We start from the raw sequence: 20,210 nt of genomic DNA, 5'->3' as shown, positions 1-20,210 counted from the left end.
TTTAGTGTTTAATAATTAATTGCAGAACTGACCAAGGTCCAAGATATGAAGATACCAGGTTCAAGCATAGCGGGTAAACCACTCTAAAAACCATATAGCATGTGATAAGAATGCACATTTTATAATATAAAACCTGTCTACACATAATAGTTGCAAAAAGCCATTGACTCTTCTCTTGGCTTGGATGGAAGTTGTTCCAGATTTCAGTGTAAGTTAGCGACCTTCAACTCTTTTGTGAGGCAGGGATCTTGCTTTCGCCTTCCAGTTCTTCCTCTCCAGCCTGTGTCGTGAGGTCTGAGATGTTTTTCTCCAGATCCTCAATGCGAGCACTCATATCATCAACTCTTCCAATGATCTGGTAAGACGTGGTCTGAAATTTATCTTGCATCTGTTGCAGGAGTGTCTGCACCAGTGAGGAGAGAGTCTGCACCATCTTGGGGTCAGTCTCGGCCATCTCCCCAGTTCCCAGCTTGGCGGAAGTGTCTCGGACTGTCACCTACACTTCCGTTGGTCTGCGCAGACCCAGGGTTTGGATTTCTAGAAAACTTCCTTCCAAACTCATCTTGGGTTTTCAGGAAGGGATCTGTCATGGCACTCACTTTTCCCTGTGATCAGGGGCAAGGTTTCTCATGGGGTCGCATCTTTAGAAGGATCAATTCAAAGGACTAAGAATACAACAGGGTTATTGGTGGAGACAATGGTTCCCTAATCTAATCTCCTTTCCTTTCTACGACCTGTTCAGCATCCAATGCAATGACTCTGAATGGATACGAGAGACTATTTGGAAATTGTCTCTCATCCTTGATGTAGAAAATACAGAGTCAGACAGGTTTGAATACTGGCTCTACCATTTGTTAACGACATGGACTGGAATATTGCCTTATGTTGGTTATTTTTCTGAAGCAGACTCAGAAAAAGTTCTGAAGGTAAGTAGTTTACTTAAGAGGTGATTCTAGGAGGCACCGGTCTGGAGCGTGAAAGTGAGGCAGAGAAGGGAAGGAAGCCTGTATAAGATACGTTAGCAAGTGGTTTACTGCTCTGGCAGCCAGGGCTTGTTCCCACTGGAGGAAGTCTGGAGTCTGTGCCTCAGTGTCACCTAACACAGGGAGGGGGGCTGGGTCGTTTATCCACTGACACTCATCTGCTGGGTTGGGGCGAAGCTCTGTGTTGTATGGGATTAGGTGGTAGGAGGAGGCGAGCAAGAAACAGCAGGAAGACACTGGGCTGAGCAATGCTGATGAATAGTAATAAAAGCATCAGGTACACAATCGCATATTCATCCACGGGGATGCTTCAAATATATGCAGACAAAGACAAGATTTCTGCAGTTTCTTCCCAAAGTTTTCCCAGTGGCACCCCTTTAGTATAATATTCAATGGCTTCAGAAGTGAAATTGCTGCCTGGCATTTTAAAATAGAATCTTTGCCTTTGGGATTAGGCAGCAGAACATGAATAATTTGTACCAATATATTAGTACATCTTTTCATTCTTTAAAAACGAAGTTCTTTCTGTCATTAATTAACGAAGTTCTGTCATTAATTCAACACACCCCATGTTTCCTTTTGGGAAGGGAAGACATTTCATCAACATTTGAGATCACTATCATTCTTCCTGCCTCCTCCATTTTAGGGTTGGAAAGCCCAAGACCAGAGGTATGTTCTGGTAAACAGAGCATGGACCCTTGACTGGAAAATCTAAATTCCAGTTACACCAACTCAGTCCTCATGAACATTGTACTATCCAGGGCCTTATAAAGGAAAATGAGAGCATTGTACTGTGTTCTAAAATTGGGCTGTGATGAATGAATTAAATGTGGCTTTTAATCTTCTCTTGGCAAGAAATTAAGGCAGAGTGGCTTGAAGGTATTTGTGGATAGGCAGGGCTGTGCTGGATCTTTTTTGTTTTGTGCTGTGGTTGTTATATATAACCACAGAGTTTGTGTGTGTGGTGAATGGCCAAGAAATAACAAGAATTAGAGACGTAGCTGATTATATCTCCTTTTGTTCTCTAAATTAATGTATCAGTCAGGATAGGCTAGGCTATGCCAAAATAACAAATAGCCCCTAAATTTCTATGGCTTAAACCAACAAAGGCTGAGTTCTTGTTCCTTCTATGTATCCAATAAGAATCAACTGGACACTGAACTCTGCCTCTGTGAGTTCTCCCTTCAGGACCCAGGCTGATCAGTAGCATTAACTAGGATGTTTATAGTAACCACAGAAGAATGAAACCTTGGATAGCTTCCCAGCCATGATTAAATACTCAACATGGAAGTCATGTGCATCACTTGTGCTCACAGTTAATTGACCAGGATTGGCCATGTGATCCCAATCGACCAGAAGAACTTTTGGAAGTGCAAAGCTAACAGGTGCCCAGGAGAAGAGAAGAACCAGGTTTGTGGCAAGCAACAGGAATGACCACCACCACTTGAGTTAAGGCTAGACTGTTTAGGGTCCTTAATACCTTTCTGCTTTTATATAGAAGTGCCCCATGTCAAAGACATATTACCATCATCTTCAAAATACAAAACATCAGTTGCTTTTTATTTCTAGATTAGTGCTGTCCAGTGAAACTTTCTCTGGTGATGAACATGTTATCTGTATTATTCAATATGGTAACCACTAGCCACACACAATCCTTGAAATGTGGTGAGAGTGACAGAAGAGCTGATTTTTTAAATTTTTATGTTACTTCTATTAATTTAATTAAATGTAAATAGCCACTAGCATCTACCATATTGGGCCACACAGCACTAGACCATTGATGTCACATTGTGAATTTATTATTTTATCAGCAATAATGGCAATATTACCTGTCCCCTTTATATTTTTATTTCATTCTACCATTTTCAAAACAATTTTCTATTTATATCATTCATCTCATATGATTTGTCCAACATTTCTAGGAGGTAGACAAGGGAGGTAATAGTATGATGCCCATTTTATGGATGTGAAAACAAAGATTCGGAGAGATTAAGTGACTTGCTCATGATACTGGACAATTAATGATGTGAGAACTAAAAATCAAGGGTCTCTAGACAGAGATATGCCTATTGGATGTTATACAACCTAGTCTACACTATGCTTGTCCCTCAATTAATATTTGACCTAATACATGAAAATTCTATGAACATCAAAGCAAACTCATATCTCCTTCCTTTGAAGCATTTATTTCCATAAGCACTTCTATAATTCTTATTTTGAGTATTATTCCATATTAATCACAGACTAGGCTTATGTTAATCATGTTCTTTCTTGAATTAGTATCTGTCAGTTTAATGTGTGAATTTCTTTTTTTCCAATTAAGTTGTGAGCTTCTTAAGTTTTAGAAACTTTCTATCTTTGGTAACTTTTTCAGTGCCCAGTAGGGCATTTCTTCAATTGTCCAAGTTTTCCTGAGATTGAAAGATTTCTTGGAATACAGAATGTTCAGTACCAAAGCCAGAAAAGTACCTAACTGGGAGAGTTGGTCATCCAGGTGCCCAGCACAAAGGCTGAATTCCTGGTTGAAATGGAATTAAATATTAAAGCATAAAAGATGTGTTTCAATCACATCCCTTATCATAGTCACCTGAGAATTGAAGCTACTCCATAAATACCTTCATTGTATGACAAAAATGAATTGTAGTAAATTCTGTGTAATGCTTTCATATGTCCGAATAGCAAACTAAGCAAGTGAATTTTTTAGGAATTGTGTGATTCCAGCACATCTCTGTTTTTATATTGGCACAACTAGTTTGAATGTTATTTCAAAGTCAAGACTAAAGATAAATTATATATTGCCTATCTTGGAATAGAGTCAGTGTTAACAGCATGGGTACACAGCTGCGTGCTCAGATGTATACGCGCTGTCAACTGACGGGCCAGTCTCAAAAGCTTCCATTCACTTAAGATAGCTATTCTAAAGTTCAAATGCTTATTTTCAAACTTTCTGATGCTCCCTCTTATTCCTTGAAATAACCACAACCTTTTATCTCTCTGGGAAACATGACCAAGATTGTGCTGTGTGGATTTTCCAAGGCTCTACTCACATAGCAGGGCCAGGCCTTTGATTTTGATCAGTGGATTTGGGGAAGGGGGATGTCCTTTTTCTATTGCGTCTTGAGCCTCTGAACACACCAGTCACTACTACATATTGATTTTCTCAACTTCTTCAGATGAGAAAGTGCCTTCTGAATATCCATAAGATAGCTCCTTATACACCTCCTGAATAACAATCTCCTTCGGCATTTGTGTGCAGAATAGCAATATCTTGAGTGTTTCTCATCACAACAGGCAGCTTCACTTTATTGCACTTCACTACCACCTGGTGAACTTGATGATGCCTTCAGGTTGCCCACACTTTACCCAATGGATGTATTTTTGAAAAGCTGGAGATAAAGTAATTTACATAAATCAAATACTTGCAGCCACGTCACCGCAAGAATGTTGTAAGATAACTCAAGCGAAGTGGTGAGTGGTCGATTCAAGTGACCTCCTCTCGCTCCAACATCTGCAATCCCATGGGTTTAGGTCTTCTTTAATTCTATATTTTACTGATGAATAATTTTAGATATTTTCACCTTTCATTCCTGAGTGATCTTCAATTAGCAATCACCCCTAACACTTTAGCCTTAGTTTAGGCCATGGCAATGCCTGGAAGCAGACCACAGTTAGAAAGTGTGTCACTCACACATACAAATGGATATAACTTGCATGCCTTACCTGTCATGAAGACGGTAGAAGTGGAAACTATTTCCTTAAGTATTCTTGTCCATGAACTTAAACATGGAGTTGGGTAAGGAAATGAGAAGATGATCAGGGAAAATTTCGCCCAGGCTATGCAGAAGGTGCAATCAGAGTGAAATTGTCAAAGTGAATCCAAAGAATGTCGGGAGGTAAACGGAAGAAAAAAATTAAGACCCATTAAAGAGGCCACAGGTCTTCAGTTTGGTGTTAAAGCATTTGTTATCAAGACACAAAGCTTTCTCTGAGGTCAGTAGATGCCCAGGCTATATATATCCCAAACCAAATGAACCAGAATCACTGAGGTGAGATTCAAACATCAGTTTTATTTTATTTTTTTAATTCCAATGTGCAGGCAAGTCTGAGAATAACTTTTTTTTTTTTTTTGAGACAGAGTCTCACTATGTCGCCCTTTTGTAGAGTGCTGCGGTGTCACAGCTCACAGCAACTTCAAACTATTGGGTTTAAGTGATTCTCCTGCCTCAGCCTTCCAAGTAGCTGGGACCACAGGTGCCTGCCACAACACCTGGCTATTTTTCTATTGCAGTTGTTATTGTTGTTTAGTGGGCCCAGGCCAGGTTCGAACCCACCAGCCCCAGTGTACATGGCCGATGCTCTAGCCGCTAAGCTATGGGCACCGAGCCTCTGAAAACAACTTTTGAGTGAAGGACTGTCACAGCAGAATGTGTCCCTTGACTGAAGGTCACTGGACTCTCTGGTGGAGTGGATGGACAGTGTTCAGAAGGTTTATAGAAATTGCTATCAATTAACAGCATTTGCTCCTGGGCTTGGTGTTTTCTTTCCAATCATTGCAACTAAGGCATGAGATATATTTTCATATTAAGACCAATTTATGCACCTTTACAATTTCCCTCAGTTTCAAGTCTTTCTCCAAGAAAATCTTCCTGCCACTGGCATTAACTTATGTCTTGCTGATTCTGAATGTGTTCTTTACACACTTGTGAATGTTGCCTGGCCCTGGGAGTGTGAAGACGTGTGCTCCAGCCCGTGGAAGTGGGGCTCAGAGTCCTCAATTAGTCTTCACTCTTTTTCTTTGAAAGGTTAGGTCTCACTCTGTCACTCAGGCTGGAGGGCAGTGGCACAATCATAGCTCCCTGCAGCCTCCAACTCCTGGGCTCTAGCAATCCTCCCGCCTCAGCTTCCTGAGGAGCTGGGACTACAGGCGTGGGCCACACACCTAGATAATTTTTCTTTTTTTTTGAGAGATGGGGTCTTGATATGTGGCCCAGACCGATCTCTAATTCCTGGCCCTAAGCGATTGTCCTGCCTCAGCCTCTGGAGTTGGGATATAGGTGTGAGCCACCACAACTCGCTCCAGTCTTGTCTCCTGTTGTGAGCTTGACTCTGCTGCTGTGGGGCATCCCTCGTGCTAAGTGACCAGCTGCATCTTCTTATGCTCAGCCCCTTTTTCCACCCCTGTCTTGCTTCCCTTATCTCCTTACACTTGCTGCCATGGGATTGGACCCCTCAGTAAAATACTATGAGTAAGATCTGTCACATGTTTTATTTTCAAGGAGTCCCAGGCTAAGATGGTATTATTTTCCCAATAAATTCTGGTCTGTCAGTCCCCAAAGACCAGACTCTTTTCACTTTCTTTCCACTCTTTATTGCCTTTGTAGGAAGGAGAAGAATTACTGACCTACAATTTTATGCAAATCACATTAGGTCCTCCCTAATCCTCAATTTCCTTATCAATAGAAAGGTTTGAGCAATCGGATAGTCCTCAATGTTTGGATTCTGTGTATTCCATGAATAGTTGGGTGAAGCCTCTAGACTCTTCTTCAGAATTATGTTTTTAAATGGATGGAAATAGACTTGTCAAAGTATTATATGCTTATGTATATCTCATGAAAATTTTTTGACAGGGAAATACATATGCTTCATAACTCACATACTAAATAGCCATCTATTAATAATCATTAGAACATCTAAGGGGTGATGAGAATAAATGCTGTTTTCAGATGCTTGTGAGAAACCAGGACTGAAAACAACTGGGCTGTGATGGCCCAGCTGAAATAAACAAGGCTTGAGAATGTAAGTGATGGTGGGATAAATTCACCATCTTCAATAAGACAAAATCAAGGATGCTCCAGCACCACAGAAGTGACTAACCACCTCCTTCTTAGAGCTATCATAATTGACAATTGACTACTGCTTCTTTACAACTCCTGTCTTGCTTTAACACACTAATAATTATCTAGACATGAAGTCACTGAATGTCTCCAATCCACAGCACCCAATCCAAAACTATTCCCACTCTCACTTCCTTAAAACTTCCTAGAAATACTCACAGGGAGCCCAGTTTTTCAGTTATCTCATCCTAATTTGTTCTCACCCAGACATGTCATGGGCCCTCTGAGTTATTCTGTCCTCACTGCAGCAAGCTAAATAAATGAAAAGTTTGGACTGTGGTGTGTTCTTGGTGATCTTTAAATAGTGGGCTGCCACTTCTGTATCCATCATAATGTGATATGAAAATACTTGCAATTTCTGGTTTTAGAGATTGAACTCTTAACCTCATTTTCCAAGGCCTCTAGGCATAAAAAATTAAATTGCACAAAATATGAGTGACCACACACCAATGAGAAACTTACATACACCACATCCCTAAAGGCAGATACTCGTGAATTAGGAAGAGATTCTAACTGGTACCAAAATAATAATCACAACAACCAGTCACAGTAGAAAAGGAAATGATAAATTTCTATGAGTAAAGACAGTAGTGTCTTTCATTTGTATCATCCTTCCTACTTTGTAGAACCATCTGCATGTGAGTGTCATTGTAGTGAGAACATACCCCCAGTCAAGGTTTTCTTGGGCATAGACTAAGTCTTTTCTTAACCTGGAGGATCTAACAAATTGACATAATTCCTATAAGAAAAGATGATGGCTCCTTGTCAGCTCATAGTTGAAGCTTCATTATTTAGCTATTCATTATTCAACTATTTATAACCAATAGTTATTAAGTGCTATTATAGATTTGTATACCACCTTCCACCCTCGCCTGCAACAAATTCACATGTTGAAGCCCTAATTCCCATTGTATATTGGAGGCAGAAACACACAGAGAGAGAAAAGGCCCTGGGAGGACACAGCAAGTAGGTGGCCATCTGCAAGCCAAAGAGAGAGCCCTCAGGAGAAACCAGCCCCACCAGCACCCTGATCTTGGGCCTCCAGCCTCTCAGACTATGAAAAAAGAATTCCTATTGCTTAGATCATCCATTCTGGTACTTTGTTATTGCAGCCAGAGTAAACAAATACAAATGATTTATGAGTTCACTAAATATTTTTACTCATGAGCCATCACAACCAGGAGGATGCTTGGAACCAGCTTCTACTGGCTTATAAGAGCCAGTTTTTAATTTTTTTTAGGAATTTCATGAGCTGTTTTTGAAAATAGACACTACTAAAAATTAAACCATGTGAGTTTACAATTAAGTAAGTTATATTAAAAACAAAGGTAATATGGTCCAGGTAAGGTGGCTTCTGCCTGAAATCCTAGCACTCTGGGAGGCCGAGACCAGGGCATTACTTGAGCTCAGGAGTTTGAAACCAGCCTGAGCAAGAGCAAGACAGGGTCTCTAAAAATAGCCAGGCACTGTGGCAGGTGCCTGTAGTCACAGCTACTTGGGAGGCTGAGGCAAGAGGATCACTTGAACCCAAGAGTTTGAGGTTGCTGCGAGCTATGATGCCATGGTACTCTACTCTGAACAACAGAGTAAGATTGTCTCAAAAAACAAAACCACAAAGGTAATATGTACTCAAAGCTCACCACTTCCTCATTATCGTACTACGTCTTACCATTATCCGTGTCCTGGATGTTATTTCTGTCTGTTGCGTCTGAATGGGGACACTGTGCTTCGCTCCTGTGCACTTCTTCCCGGCTCTGTGCTCAATCATGTCAAACAGCAAGTTTGAAATAAGCCACAGTGGGAATATTTAAACCACAGACATGGACACACCATACAAATCAGGTTTTGTTTAGAGTTGTGTTTCCCCAGAGAACTAGTTGTTAAACACCAGCATGTCCCTGACCATAACGATCCCACCAGGGAGAGAGTATAATCCCTGACTTACAATGAGGATGCTCCAGCTACTAAAACTCAAGTCTTAAGAACCAATGGGGTCCCTGGACTGGGCTCTTTACGTGATCCTACACTGCCTCTCCATGCGCACGTGAGGAAATGCTGGGAATGCCGGCTGCTCTGTTTGTGGCTCAGCTGGGCTGCCCAGAAGAAATCAGATTAAAAAGGGGGCCTGTGCATTAGGTGACAGTCTCGCTCTGCCTCTTAAATTTCTCTGCCCAGCACCGACATTGTGTGATTCTAATTCCTAATAGCATGAAGGCCACTTGCTATAAATTCCAGGGCAGTGGGAAAAAGCCATGGGAGGAATGCTCTTTTACAACCGCTGTTTGCAGTCTGTGGTAAAGCACTTTAATTGCAACTCCACGTAGGATATTCCTGTGTGTTTTTCCGGCATGGGGAAGATGAACAAGAGGAGGGGGCCGAGTCTGGGCACATGCTGGGGGTGGGGAAGCAGAAGCCCTGACCATTCAGAGATAGATTTATGGAAACACGACTGAAGACACAGCACAAGGTCTTCAAAATAACTCTCTGAGAAGCTTTTTTGATGAGCTGAGGCAATTGAGCAGCTTCAAGACTATGCGTCTATGCTCATAAATCTGCAGGATTTGCAGGCGTTGCAGGACGTCTCCCACTATGCACCTAAAAATCGTACTCGCTGCAGTAGAGTTAAAGATCTACCGCCAGGTATTTTGCTTTGGTACCTTGCATCTTAAGAGATAATTTGATTTTTGTTGTTGATTATTGGGTACACACAAGTTTTAAAAGGCTAAATATTGAACCACTCTATAAAGAATCTTAGAAAAGTCATTTTAGCTAGAGAATATACCCAGGGAAACTTTCAAGACTAAAATGTGTTCCTTAACTTTGGAAATTGAAAGACTCTAAAGGTTATTTGAACCAAGGCTGTGCCTGTGAATCACCCAAAGAGTTCTGGAAATGCCGATGCTGGTGTTCACCTTCCTAGAGATTCTGATGTCTGTGGCCTGGCCAGGGCTTTGGGATTTTTTCAAGCTTTTCTGCAAACACTCAGGCATGGCCAAGCTCTGTTTCAGAATGCTGCTTCTCAAAAATGTGGTCCGTCCATGGGTCAGCAGCATCAGTATCTCCCGAGAGCTTGTTAAAAATGCAGAATTTCACCCCAGACACACAGAATCAATCTGCATTTTAACAAGATCCCCGGTGATTCAGCTGTGCAGTCAGGGTTGTCTAGAGCCTAGGAAAAGAATGTGAGAAGCTGTCCTCCTGGAAGAGAGCACCTTGTCTTCCTTACGTAAGGTTAAAGATGGCTTTTCTCTCGCATTCCCCATATCTAAGCAGTTACTAAGCAAGTCCTGTTGATTTTCCTTTCAAATCCAATTTCCCTGTGTCTCACCGTGTTGTCCAGAACCTCCTGAAGTGCAGGGCACTTACTGCAGCAGCCTGCAGGCCCCCAGCCCCTCCCATCTTCCTGCCAATTGCCGCTGGAATAAATCCTTACATTACCTCTGTTCAGCAACCTTCACAGCCCCCTACTTCCCAATATCTCAAATGTGTATTTCTCGGTCTTAATCCATGGCCATCCCACATCTGGCTGCTGGTGACCTGTCCCACCCAATTCCCCACTACCCCCTTCCCCCAACCCCAGGTCTGTTTGGCCCCAGCCTGCCTTTTCACCGAGTCACAAGATGCCAACCCAGTAGTCGCCCTCTCAGTGGAAAGTCAAGCCCTATTGTCCTTCCCTCTGCCTCTCCAAACCTCCTTCATCCTTCAAGTCTATTCCTTCTGCTCCGAGTGCCTGCAGCACTTACAGTCTGAACCTCTTAGTTGTTAGCTTTCTATCTTCTTATATTTTCATGCATCTAGGACCAAGATGAGCATGAGGCTCCAAAATAGTATTAAATGTATCCTGCAGGTAAGCCCAGCCTCTTCCTATTCAAAATAGGCCTGGATTCTCCCCTGCTCCCCAGCAAGGCACCCCAATTGACCTCTGTCCCACAACCACACACACAGCCAGCCTTGGCTTCCAACATTCAGAGCAGAGCTTGTGGTTTCTCTTCTATCCTACCAAGAGTCCTTGGATTTGGCCTTGCAGCCTCTCTGGGCTCAGTGTCGTCATCACACCAAGGAGGTAGGTCCTGGTGCAGCTGTGGGGAGACCATCGGGCCGGGTGGTGCTGGTGTTAGAGCTGGGTGTGGGGAGGCAGAAACGGGATGTAATAGCAGTCAATTACAGCTTCCTATGTCAAGGGCTATGTGCCAGGCACATGGAAGTTTTATTTTTAAAAACTTTTTACAGAACACACATAAGGAATGAAGCAAATCACAAATTATTATAAGGTAAACACCTTTGTAAACACCAGCAGATGAAGAAGCGGGGCCTCACTGGCCACCCTAGAACCCTTCCCGTCCTTGTCAGAACCCGCCACTTCTCTTTCTCCCCACACAAACCCATTTTATTGACTTTTAAAAAGTTGTGGTGAAATATACACATAACTTGCCATCCTAAGCATTACTAAGTGTGCAGTTCGGTGGTGTTATGCACATTCACCTGGTTGTGCAGCCATCACCACTATCTATGGCCACATTTCTGTCACCCCAAATTGAAACTCCATACCTAGTAGACAACTTCCCATCTCCCCTCCCCGCCAGCCCCTGGAAACCACCATGCTACTTCCTGTCTCTATGAATTTGACAACACTAGCTACCTCAGGTAAGTGGAATCCTGCAGTATTTGTCCTTTGTCACCGGGTTAGCGTAGTCTTGCCAGGTCATCCGTGTGAGGCAGTGTCAGAACCTCTCCTTTACACGGCTGTATTCTGCAGGGCTATATCACATCTTGTTTGTCCAGTCCCCTGTCAGTGGGCACGCAGGTTACTTCCATCTTTTGACTATGTGACTAGTGCAGTGCTGAACATAAGTATACAAATTTCTATCTTCATTTTTGTAAGTAAATACTTAATTTATACTTTTACCACCCAATTGCGTATCTGCAAGCACTTTTGTTTTGGCCTTTGCCATTCCTTAAAATTAATACTTCTTTTAATTACATTTTAGTCTGCCATTTTATTTTTATTTTGTTTTACTTTATTTTATTTATTTATTTAAGAAAGAATCTCACTCTGTTACTCTGGGTTTAAGTGCCCTGGGGTCATCATAGCTCACAGCAACCTCCAACTCTTGGGCTTGAACAACAGTCTTGCCTCAGCCTCCAGAGTAGCTGAGACTGCAGGTGCCCACCACAATGCTGGGCTAATTTTTCCATTTTTAGTAGAGACGGGGCCCCACTCTTGCTCAGGTTGGTCTCAAACTCTTGTGCTCAAGCAATCTTGAGCCTGTCTCAGCCTCCCAGAGTGCTAGGATTACAGTTGTGAGCCACCGTGCCTGGCTAGTCCACAATTTTAATATGTTACTTCTTGTCCTGACAAGTTCTGTGCAACAGGACTATTACTGTACCCATTAAGCAGATGAGGACATTGAGGTGTCACAAGGTCAACAGAGAAGTGATAGGTAAAGCTATGGAGGTGAGAGAGAACTCTGAGAGACAGAGCACGGATAGGAAACAGGTTGCCTGCTGCATCCATGTTGGAGAATGTTGCACTGGGGACAGGAGAAGTAAGAGATGGCATCACGGACAGCGGCTGCGTACTTCCTAAGGTCCGTCAGTGACAGTTAGTTTACTTGGGTCCTCAGGTTCAGTGGGCTGAGTTAACCACATTCGCAGGCCGTGATATGTATGTTTGTGTGACGCCCTCTTTCTTATGTCTCGATTCTCCTTTGAATTCCATCTCCACTTCCATCCATCTTCCCTTAATTATTAGAATTGTCTCTGGAAATAGCCAAAACATTTAAAGGTTAATATGGCTAACATGCTGGGTAACTGATGAAGGCTCCAGCATTTGTTCCAGCACCAGATAAATTACCTCTCTGGGTGATGGTCAGTTGTAATCTGAAATTGTTCTTTCATTTATCTAACCAATATTCATAGAACATCCACTCCATGCCAGAAATTGTTCTAGGCACTTGAGATTGGCAGAGAGCAATGCTTGTTCCTAGGGAACTGTGTTTCAGTGAAGCTACAAGATAGAATTATAAGCAGGTGTATCAATGGGATAAATTCAGGAAGAAATTTGAAAGAGAGGTAAAACAGGAAGAAAATAAAACAGGAGTTTGTGACTGGATTGGGGTACAGATTAAGTGGTTTGGACAGAGAAAGTCCGTCTGAGGAGGTAAGATTTGATCTGAGATCCAAATGGCAAGAAAGAACCTTCTGGATCATGTCAAAGGAAAATAGTTCATCCTACCACTCTGGGAGGCCAAGGCAGGTGGATTTCCTGAGGTCAGGAGTTCAAGATCACCCTGAGCAAGAGCAAGACCCTGTCTCTAAAAAATAGCTGGGGGTTGTAGCAGGCGCCTATAATCCCAGCTACTCAGGAGGCTGAAGCAAGAGGCTCATTTGAGAGTTTGAGGTTGCTGTGAACTATGATGCCACAGCACTCTACCAAAAGTATCATAATGACACACTGTCTAAAAAAAAAAAAAAAGAAGAAGAAGAAGAAGCAGAGAAAAGAAAAGAAAGGAGTTCAAAGCAGAAATATCAGTACGTACAGAGGCCTGAAGTGAGAAAGAGACCTACCCAAGGAACAGAAAGGTTAGCATAACTGGAACAGGCTGAATAGATGTCAAAAACAGGTGTTGATAAAGGTGACTTGTTTATCTTACCATTTTGAAAATATTGAATGGTGAGGAATGGGCAGTTGACTTAATCATTCCAATTCTGCATTCTTTGAAGACTAGGATGTTTCCAAAGAGAAATGATTATTTTTGACCAAGAAGTTCTTTTTAAAGATTAAATCATTCATTCATTCATTCATTCATTCACTTTTAGAGACAGGGTCTTACTCTGTCACCTAGGCTGGAGTGCAGTGGCACAATCACAGTAGCTTCATACTTCTGGGTTCAGTGAAATCACCCTTGTGCCTTAATTTCCCAAGTATCCAAGACAGGTAGGGGCCACCAGGCTTGGCTATTTTTAAAATTATTTTTTGCAGAGATGGGGTCTTGTGTGCTGCCTAGGTTGCTCTCAAACTGCTGGCCTCTAGTGATTCTCCTGCCTTGGCCTCCCAAAGTGCTAGGGTTACAGGGGTGAGCCACTGTACCTGGTAACAATGAAGGTCTTTGAATTTTCAGTTATTAACAGAATGAAAGGAGAGCAACTTTTCAAGTATATTCCCCCCCCCATTTCTTCAGAGAAACTAATGCTTCAATTCTGTTCAGTAATGTCATTATGGCTCCCCCAAAAAGAAATAATAAAAAAGCAGGGAGGCCAGTGTGATGGGACCAGCTTGAGAGGGAGTATTGTCTGTACTGAATGTATAGGCAGCTGGGCACAGGGTCAGCAGAGTGACCTCCCACCTATATTCTTTCTCTTGAGGCCTGTTTTGTGGCTAATATGGTGTCATTTAGCATTATACTTTGACAGCATTAATATTACATAAAAACATTGTCAATTAAAGCCATTTCACTTGGCTTTAACTTCATTATGTGGTGTGCCTGCCATAAATACCTAACCCCTCTCATCGCTAGGAGACAGCAGACGAACCTGTATCCAGGAACAGGAAGCTCATACTCTTCAAAATGACAAGTCACGAAAAATACGGACAGACCAAGGAACTGCCCCAGATTAAAGGGGATTAAAGAGAAGTGTCAACTGTGTGCAGTGCCTGCTCTGGTGGGTCACCACACCTGAGCATGTTCCTGCCTCTCCCGCGCCTGACCATGCACCTGCCTCTCCATGCAGAGGCCAGATTCGGTTCTTCAGCTTGGACCGAGGCAGCTCTGTCCCTGCAGGGAGGTGAAAGGGGAGGAGGGCTCGTCATCTGGCTCGTCTTGTTGGCAGCATCCTCACCAGTAATCGAGATGCTGCCCACCCAGTTCCTTTCTTCCTCTCATTTTTGCTATTTCTGGGCTGGACACACACCTGAAGGCACCTCGCATTTTACAGTGTTGCTCTTTCATGTGGATTTTCCCTTTTCATGCTACAATCCCATTTTCTCTCTTATCTTTGGATGTTCATCTCCTCTATTGAAACCTCATATTGAAATTTGATCCCGGATGTTGGAGGGGGAGCCTAATGCGAGGTGTTTAGGCTGTAGGGGCAGGTCCCTCATGGTGAGTCCTCACTATTAGTTTCTGAGGGAGCTGATTGTTAACCCACTCTCCCTCCTGCTTCCTCTCTCACCGTGCGATTTCCACACATGCTGCTCCCCTTTGCCTTTCCCCTTGAGGGGAAGCAGCCCGAGGCCATCCCCAAAGGCAGATGCTGCCACCGTGCTTCTTGCATACCTTGCAACACCATGAGTTGTAAAAACCTCTTTTCTCTATAATTTATCCAGCCTAGGATAGTCTGTTATAGCAGTACAACATGGACTAAGGCATATGCCAAAATACCTTTCCTTGTTGTTTTTCATCTTGGTTACAGATTAGTTTCCAAATATGTATATACACACACATAGATTTTTCACTTTCTAAGATTTTGCAATGGGATGGAGAAGTTACGGAATATTCTTAGGAACCTGTCTCTTTATGAATAGCCTTGAAAAACTGTTTTCTTTTAAGTTTTGTGCCCAGAAAGTACAGGAAATAGTGGTGCATTTATTTATTACAAGTAGCTATCTTTATTTTCTATCAGGGTTATATTTCAACTCCTTGAAAGCATATTGCATTATAGAGTTACTCTTGTTAAAAGAGAAACTTTTGAAGAATGCCAAGGGTTATCTTGGCAGGAATCCACAGTAAACAGAGTTCTGGCTCTAAGAGATCACAACATGTAGCCTCCTGGATAGATGACCCCGAAAGAGGAAGCTCAATTCTGCATCTGGTAGCAGTGTGTGTGTATGTGTGTATGCTTTAAATATACAATTTTTACTTGCAACTTTATGTTAATTAGTGAACCTCTATTGGTCAAGATTTGGAATAAAATTAGAAATAGTAAGTACAGTAAAATGAGAACTTCTATTTATCCCATGGAAAAGATTCTCCTAGGGAGAAACAGATAAAATATAATTTTTGCCTTTATTCCAGAAAATAGAAAATTCAATATTTAAGGTTTTGCTCTATGGTGCATAAAGTTTAGGTTTCAAAATCCACTAACCATTTACTGTGGCTAGCAACAATGTACTCTCTTCTCTTGATCTCATTTCTTCTATGTTTATTATTCATTTTTTAAGAGATGAGGATCTTGCTATATTGCTCAGGCTGGCCTTAAACTCCTAGATTCAAGCAATCATTCTGCCTCAGCTTACCTGGCTTCATTTTTATAGTCATTGCATTAGCTAACTTTTGCTTTGCAATGAACCACCCCAATTATCAAGAACTTAAAAGAATGGCCGTTTATTTAACTCAGGAGTTGACTGTACACTTCTTCTCTCTGGGTTGGGCTTGGCTGAGCTCAACTTGGCTGAGCTCAACTGGCCATCTGCAGTTAGCTGGTGATTTGGCTGAGGGTCACCTGGGTGGGCTACTGGCTGAAGTTCCAGGGGTAATTGGTCCATTTGTAGCATAGGTCTCATCACCCACCAGGCCAGCTTGGCTCCTCCATACAGTGGCTGGTTCTAACAGCAGCAGGATGGAGGGCCCGACGCATGGGCACTTGTGAGGCTGCAGTTGGGCTCCCTCCGGTACTGTCCCCTTCTCAAAGTCACTCACAAGTGAAGACTGTATCCAAGGACTAAGAGAAGGAAAGAATATATGGCCACTCTATAATTTACTAAATCCTATTTAATTAATTTTATTCATGTGATTTATCCATACACATGAAAAAAATATTTTTCTACAAATCTGAAGGTATTAAGAAAAACATATTATGGAGAAATTAGAGATTACTTAGCAATTTCTTAGTCTAGGAAAACACAAGATTGGGTAGGAAAGCAGGTGCGAGCCACGGAACACCACTTTGTAGCAATGTGGTTTTGGGCAAATAATTTAGCTTGGGGGTTAGAGTGCTTAATCATTAAAATGAAGAGGTTGGATTGGATTATCTCCGAGGCCCTTTTTATCATTCCGTTGTTAGCAGAAAGAAATTTGACATAAATGAGTCAAAGCAAACAGCTTTAACTGGAAGAATGTACTAAAAATTAAAACAAAAAAGAAATTTGTTTGAACCTAGGATAAGTGCAGAAATTTCTAGCCCAAGAATGTAAGATTTCAGTATTCCCAGATTTTAACTTTGGATATGTAATACTCAAAGAACTATCCTTCCTTCCTTCCTTCCTTCCTTCCTTCCTTCCTTCCTTCCTTCCTTCCTTCCTTCCTTCCTTCCTTCCTTCCTTCCTTCCTTCCTTTTGTTTCTTTCTTTCTTTTCTTTCACCAGAGTCTCACTCTATAGCCCGGGCTAAGAGTACAGTGGTATCATCACAGCTCACTGCAACCTCAAACTCCTGGGCTCCTTTGATCCTCTTGCCTCAGCCTCCCAATTAGCTGAGACTACAAGTAAGTGATACTATGCCTTACTAACTTTTTCATTTTTAGTAGAGACGGGGTCTCACTCTTGCTCAGGCTGGTCTGGAACTACTGGCCTCAAGCAAGTTTTCCCTCCTTGGCCTCTCAGAGTGCTGGGATTACAGGTGGGAGCCACTGTGCTCAGCCGGAACTTTCATCTTTCCCCCAAGCTTCTCTTACTTGTTAGCTTGGTCTGTGACCAGATGCCCAGATTAACTGTGAAAATGAAACCTACAGATTTGGGCTTTACCTTCTTGTTTAACCATGTTTTCCCCATCCAGTTAAATGACTCTGACCTCATTGAGGTGGTCTGTATCTTACATCTTCCTTATATTCTTAGGAGTTAATGTCAGTGACTGGTAAACATTAATTGAATGAGTCGAATAAAACTGAGCTAATTTTCCATGTTGAGAAGCACAAAAATATGTTTCTTTGAGAACGTCGACAGCATATTTGGCAGAAACTGCCAACTGTGGTGGCTGCACCTGCAGCCAGAGTTAGAGGCTTTCTACCTTTAGCACAGTGGTTTGCTTGGCGTGGACCACGAGGAGGGCAGAGCAGGGTGCTCTGTAAGGTGGAGAGAAGCCTGCCATTCTCTAGGTCGCAGATCAGAGGTCCTGTTCTGTTTGAAAGAGAAGGCAGCCAGGAAATGACAGTTCAGCCACCTCCTGGGCATCGGCGATCTGGAGCATTCAAGGTGCTTGAGCCACAGTGCTCTCAGGTAGAGCTGAGTGCTGGCCCTGTCTTCCCCAGCAGCAGGGGCAAGTCCATCCATGCAGGGCCACCTTTGGCCTCTCTTTGCCGGGCCAGCCCATCTCCCTCAAACACAGTGAGCTCTGGGAGGAAAACAGCTCCCTCGCTCCCTCACGTGCACCCCAGAAAACCACACTTGGATCACAGCAGGTGATCATATATACATACACACATAAAAATATATTTTTTAACCATTGACTTTCTGTTCAGCATCTGTCATTATTCTGTCCTGGGTTTTGGCTGAGATTATCTCTGAAGATAACAGATGGAAAGAACCAATTCATACTGAACTATGGGATTTCTTCCATTTTCCTTAAATAAGCAGCAATAACAACAACAGAACATATTAAACAGTACAGAAAAAGGTCCTTGCCATTTTCATTGACTCACAATACAACTGCTAAATTTAGTGCAAGATATTTTATTGATTAACCTAGTGAAGTAGGTACTAGGAATCAGCCTTATAGGGGGAAAAAAATCTGATTTAGAAATGTATTAGTGATTCATATTCATTTCAAACCTCAGAGTGTCATGAGAAATGAAAAATTGAGGTCCTAAACTTCTGATTAAAATTGATTTGGGGTTGGCCTTACCCAAAACCAAGGAAATGTAGTACAAGTCCCCATTGTCTGTCTTTCATGGTTATTCTCCAATTAATTCCTGAACGCTGAATTGTTCCACATAACGCTCCTGTGACAGAGGAAACTGATGGAGTTTCTGCCATCTTAATGAGGGTGAACACGGGCAACGGGATGTGGAACAATCTCTGAGCCACAGGAGTCCACACTAGAGTTCAGGACACAGCAGAGGAAGAGGGAAGCTGCAGCTTCTGTGCAAAGAGGCTTCTCATAAATAAGCACATGGCGGCTCCTTGATCTCTGTCAAAGTCAAAGTGAGCCTTTTTAACTTACCACAGGAGGGAGTTAGACTCTGCACCCCACCTCTCCAGGTTTTCAAGATAAGCAGCTTCAGTGCTATGTAGTACCTGGATTTGTACATCTTGAATATTTACAAAGCGCAAAAGAAGAGAAGACCCTGGTTATACATAAACATACAAGGATCCTTCTCTCCTCATGACTGGCTGCATCTGAACTGTTCATTTCCCTGCCTTCTAAAGGGATCCAAACTCTAAGTTGGGAACATATTTCAAGATATGGTACAGGTAACACATGGTGGGTGCTCAACCACCTTCTATTCAAATATTCTTTTTCAATATTTTAAAACAGTTCTCCCAGTCTTGAACGAAGTGAATGTTTTGGTGGCTGTAATAACATTTCTGGGTGCGAAAGCTCCTTATTCCAAGACCAAGAAGACAAAGAGAAAATACAATCAGCGTAAATTCTGAAGGCTGGAAGGAGGAGATGCACTTAATAAGCTGGCAGATAGACCGTGAAATCCCGTCCAAATTGCTGGGGCGACATGGCTCTGCATTGGCCTCATTCAAATTCAGGAGAGAATAAATCGGCAGCCTTGGAAGGGCTTCGGAGCAAGTCTGGACATGACAAGCCCAGAAGGCCTGAACGCCTGAATTCAGCTTTGTGTGACAGTGCTGCTGAAATCTGGTTTACTTTCTTTTGAACCATTTGGAAGGGAAAAAAAGAAAGAAAAATATAGTATAAGCAGGTATTTCCTTTCCCATGTTTTTTTAATAAGCACACTGGGCAAGTGGGTGCAGCACTCCCCTCGGTCCACAAAAGCCATCATTGTACTGCAGCTAGAGGACGGCCAGGGAACAGACTCGCGGCGGGTTGTCTCAGCATAGGGCACTGCCTGGGCATTTAGGGTGTGGACCTTGAAAGCTTCCCCTTTACGTGAATGTTACCAGGGAAAAGGAACCACCTAGCCCTGGCTTAGAAGGATGAAGTTAAAATCCCGGGATATTAGCAGAAAAATCCAATTTTCCTCCCAGCTGTTATGGACTGAAGCATGTCTCCCCTAAAATTCATATATTGAAGCCCTAACCCCCACTACCTCAGAATGTGGCTATATTTGCAGAGAGTGCCTACATTTAAGGAGGTAGTTAAGTTAAAATGAGGCTATTAGTGTAGGCCCTAGTCCAATCTGACTGGTGTTCCCAGAAGGAAAGGCAATTCAGACACACACGAGGAGACCAGGGTTGTGGGGACACAGAGGAAAGGCCATCTGAGGAC

At 42.5% G+C, this 20,210-nt stretch overlaps 1 protein-coding gene across 1 annotated transcript; it reads right to left on the bottom strand.

The window, feature by feature from the left end:
• Positions 1–223: 223 nt before the first annotated feature.
• On the bottom strand, positions 224–454 carry LOC128573290 (heat shock factor-binding protein 1-like). Its single transcript, XM_053573360.1, has one exon. It carries the CDS (start codon positions 452–454, stop codon positions 224–226), a length of 231 nt encoding a protein of 76 aa, XP_053429335.1.
• Positions 455–20,210: the final 19,756 nt, after the last annotated feature.

The sequence above is a fragment of the Nycticebus coucang genome, chromosome 21 (assembly GCF_027406575.1).
Source record: "Nycticebus coucang isolate mNycCou1 chromosome 21, mNycCou1.pri, whole genome shotgun sequence".
Taxonomy (NCBI): domain Eukaryota; kingdom Metazoa; phylum Chordata; class Mammalia; order Primates; family Lorisidae; genus Nycticebus; species Nycticebus coucang.
Note: the sequence above shows the minus strand (reverse complement) of the source record. Positions and strands in the feature narration are given on the sequence as shown.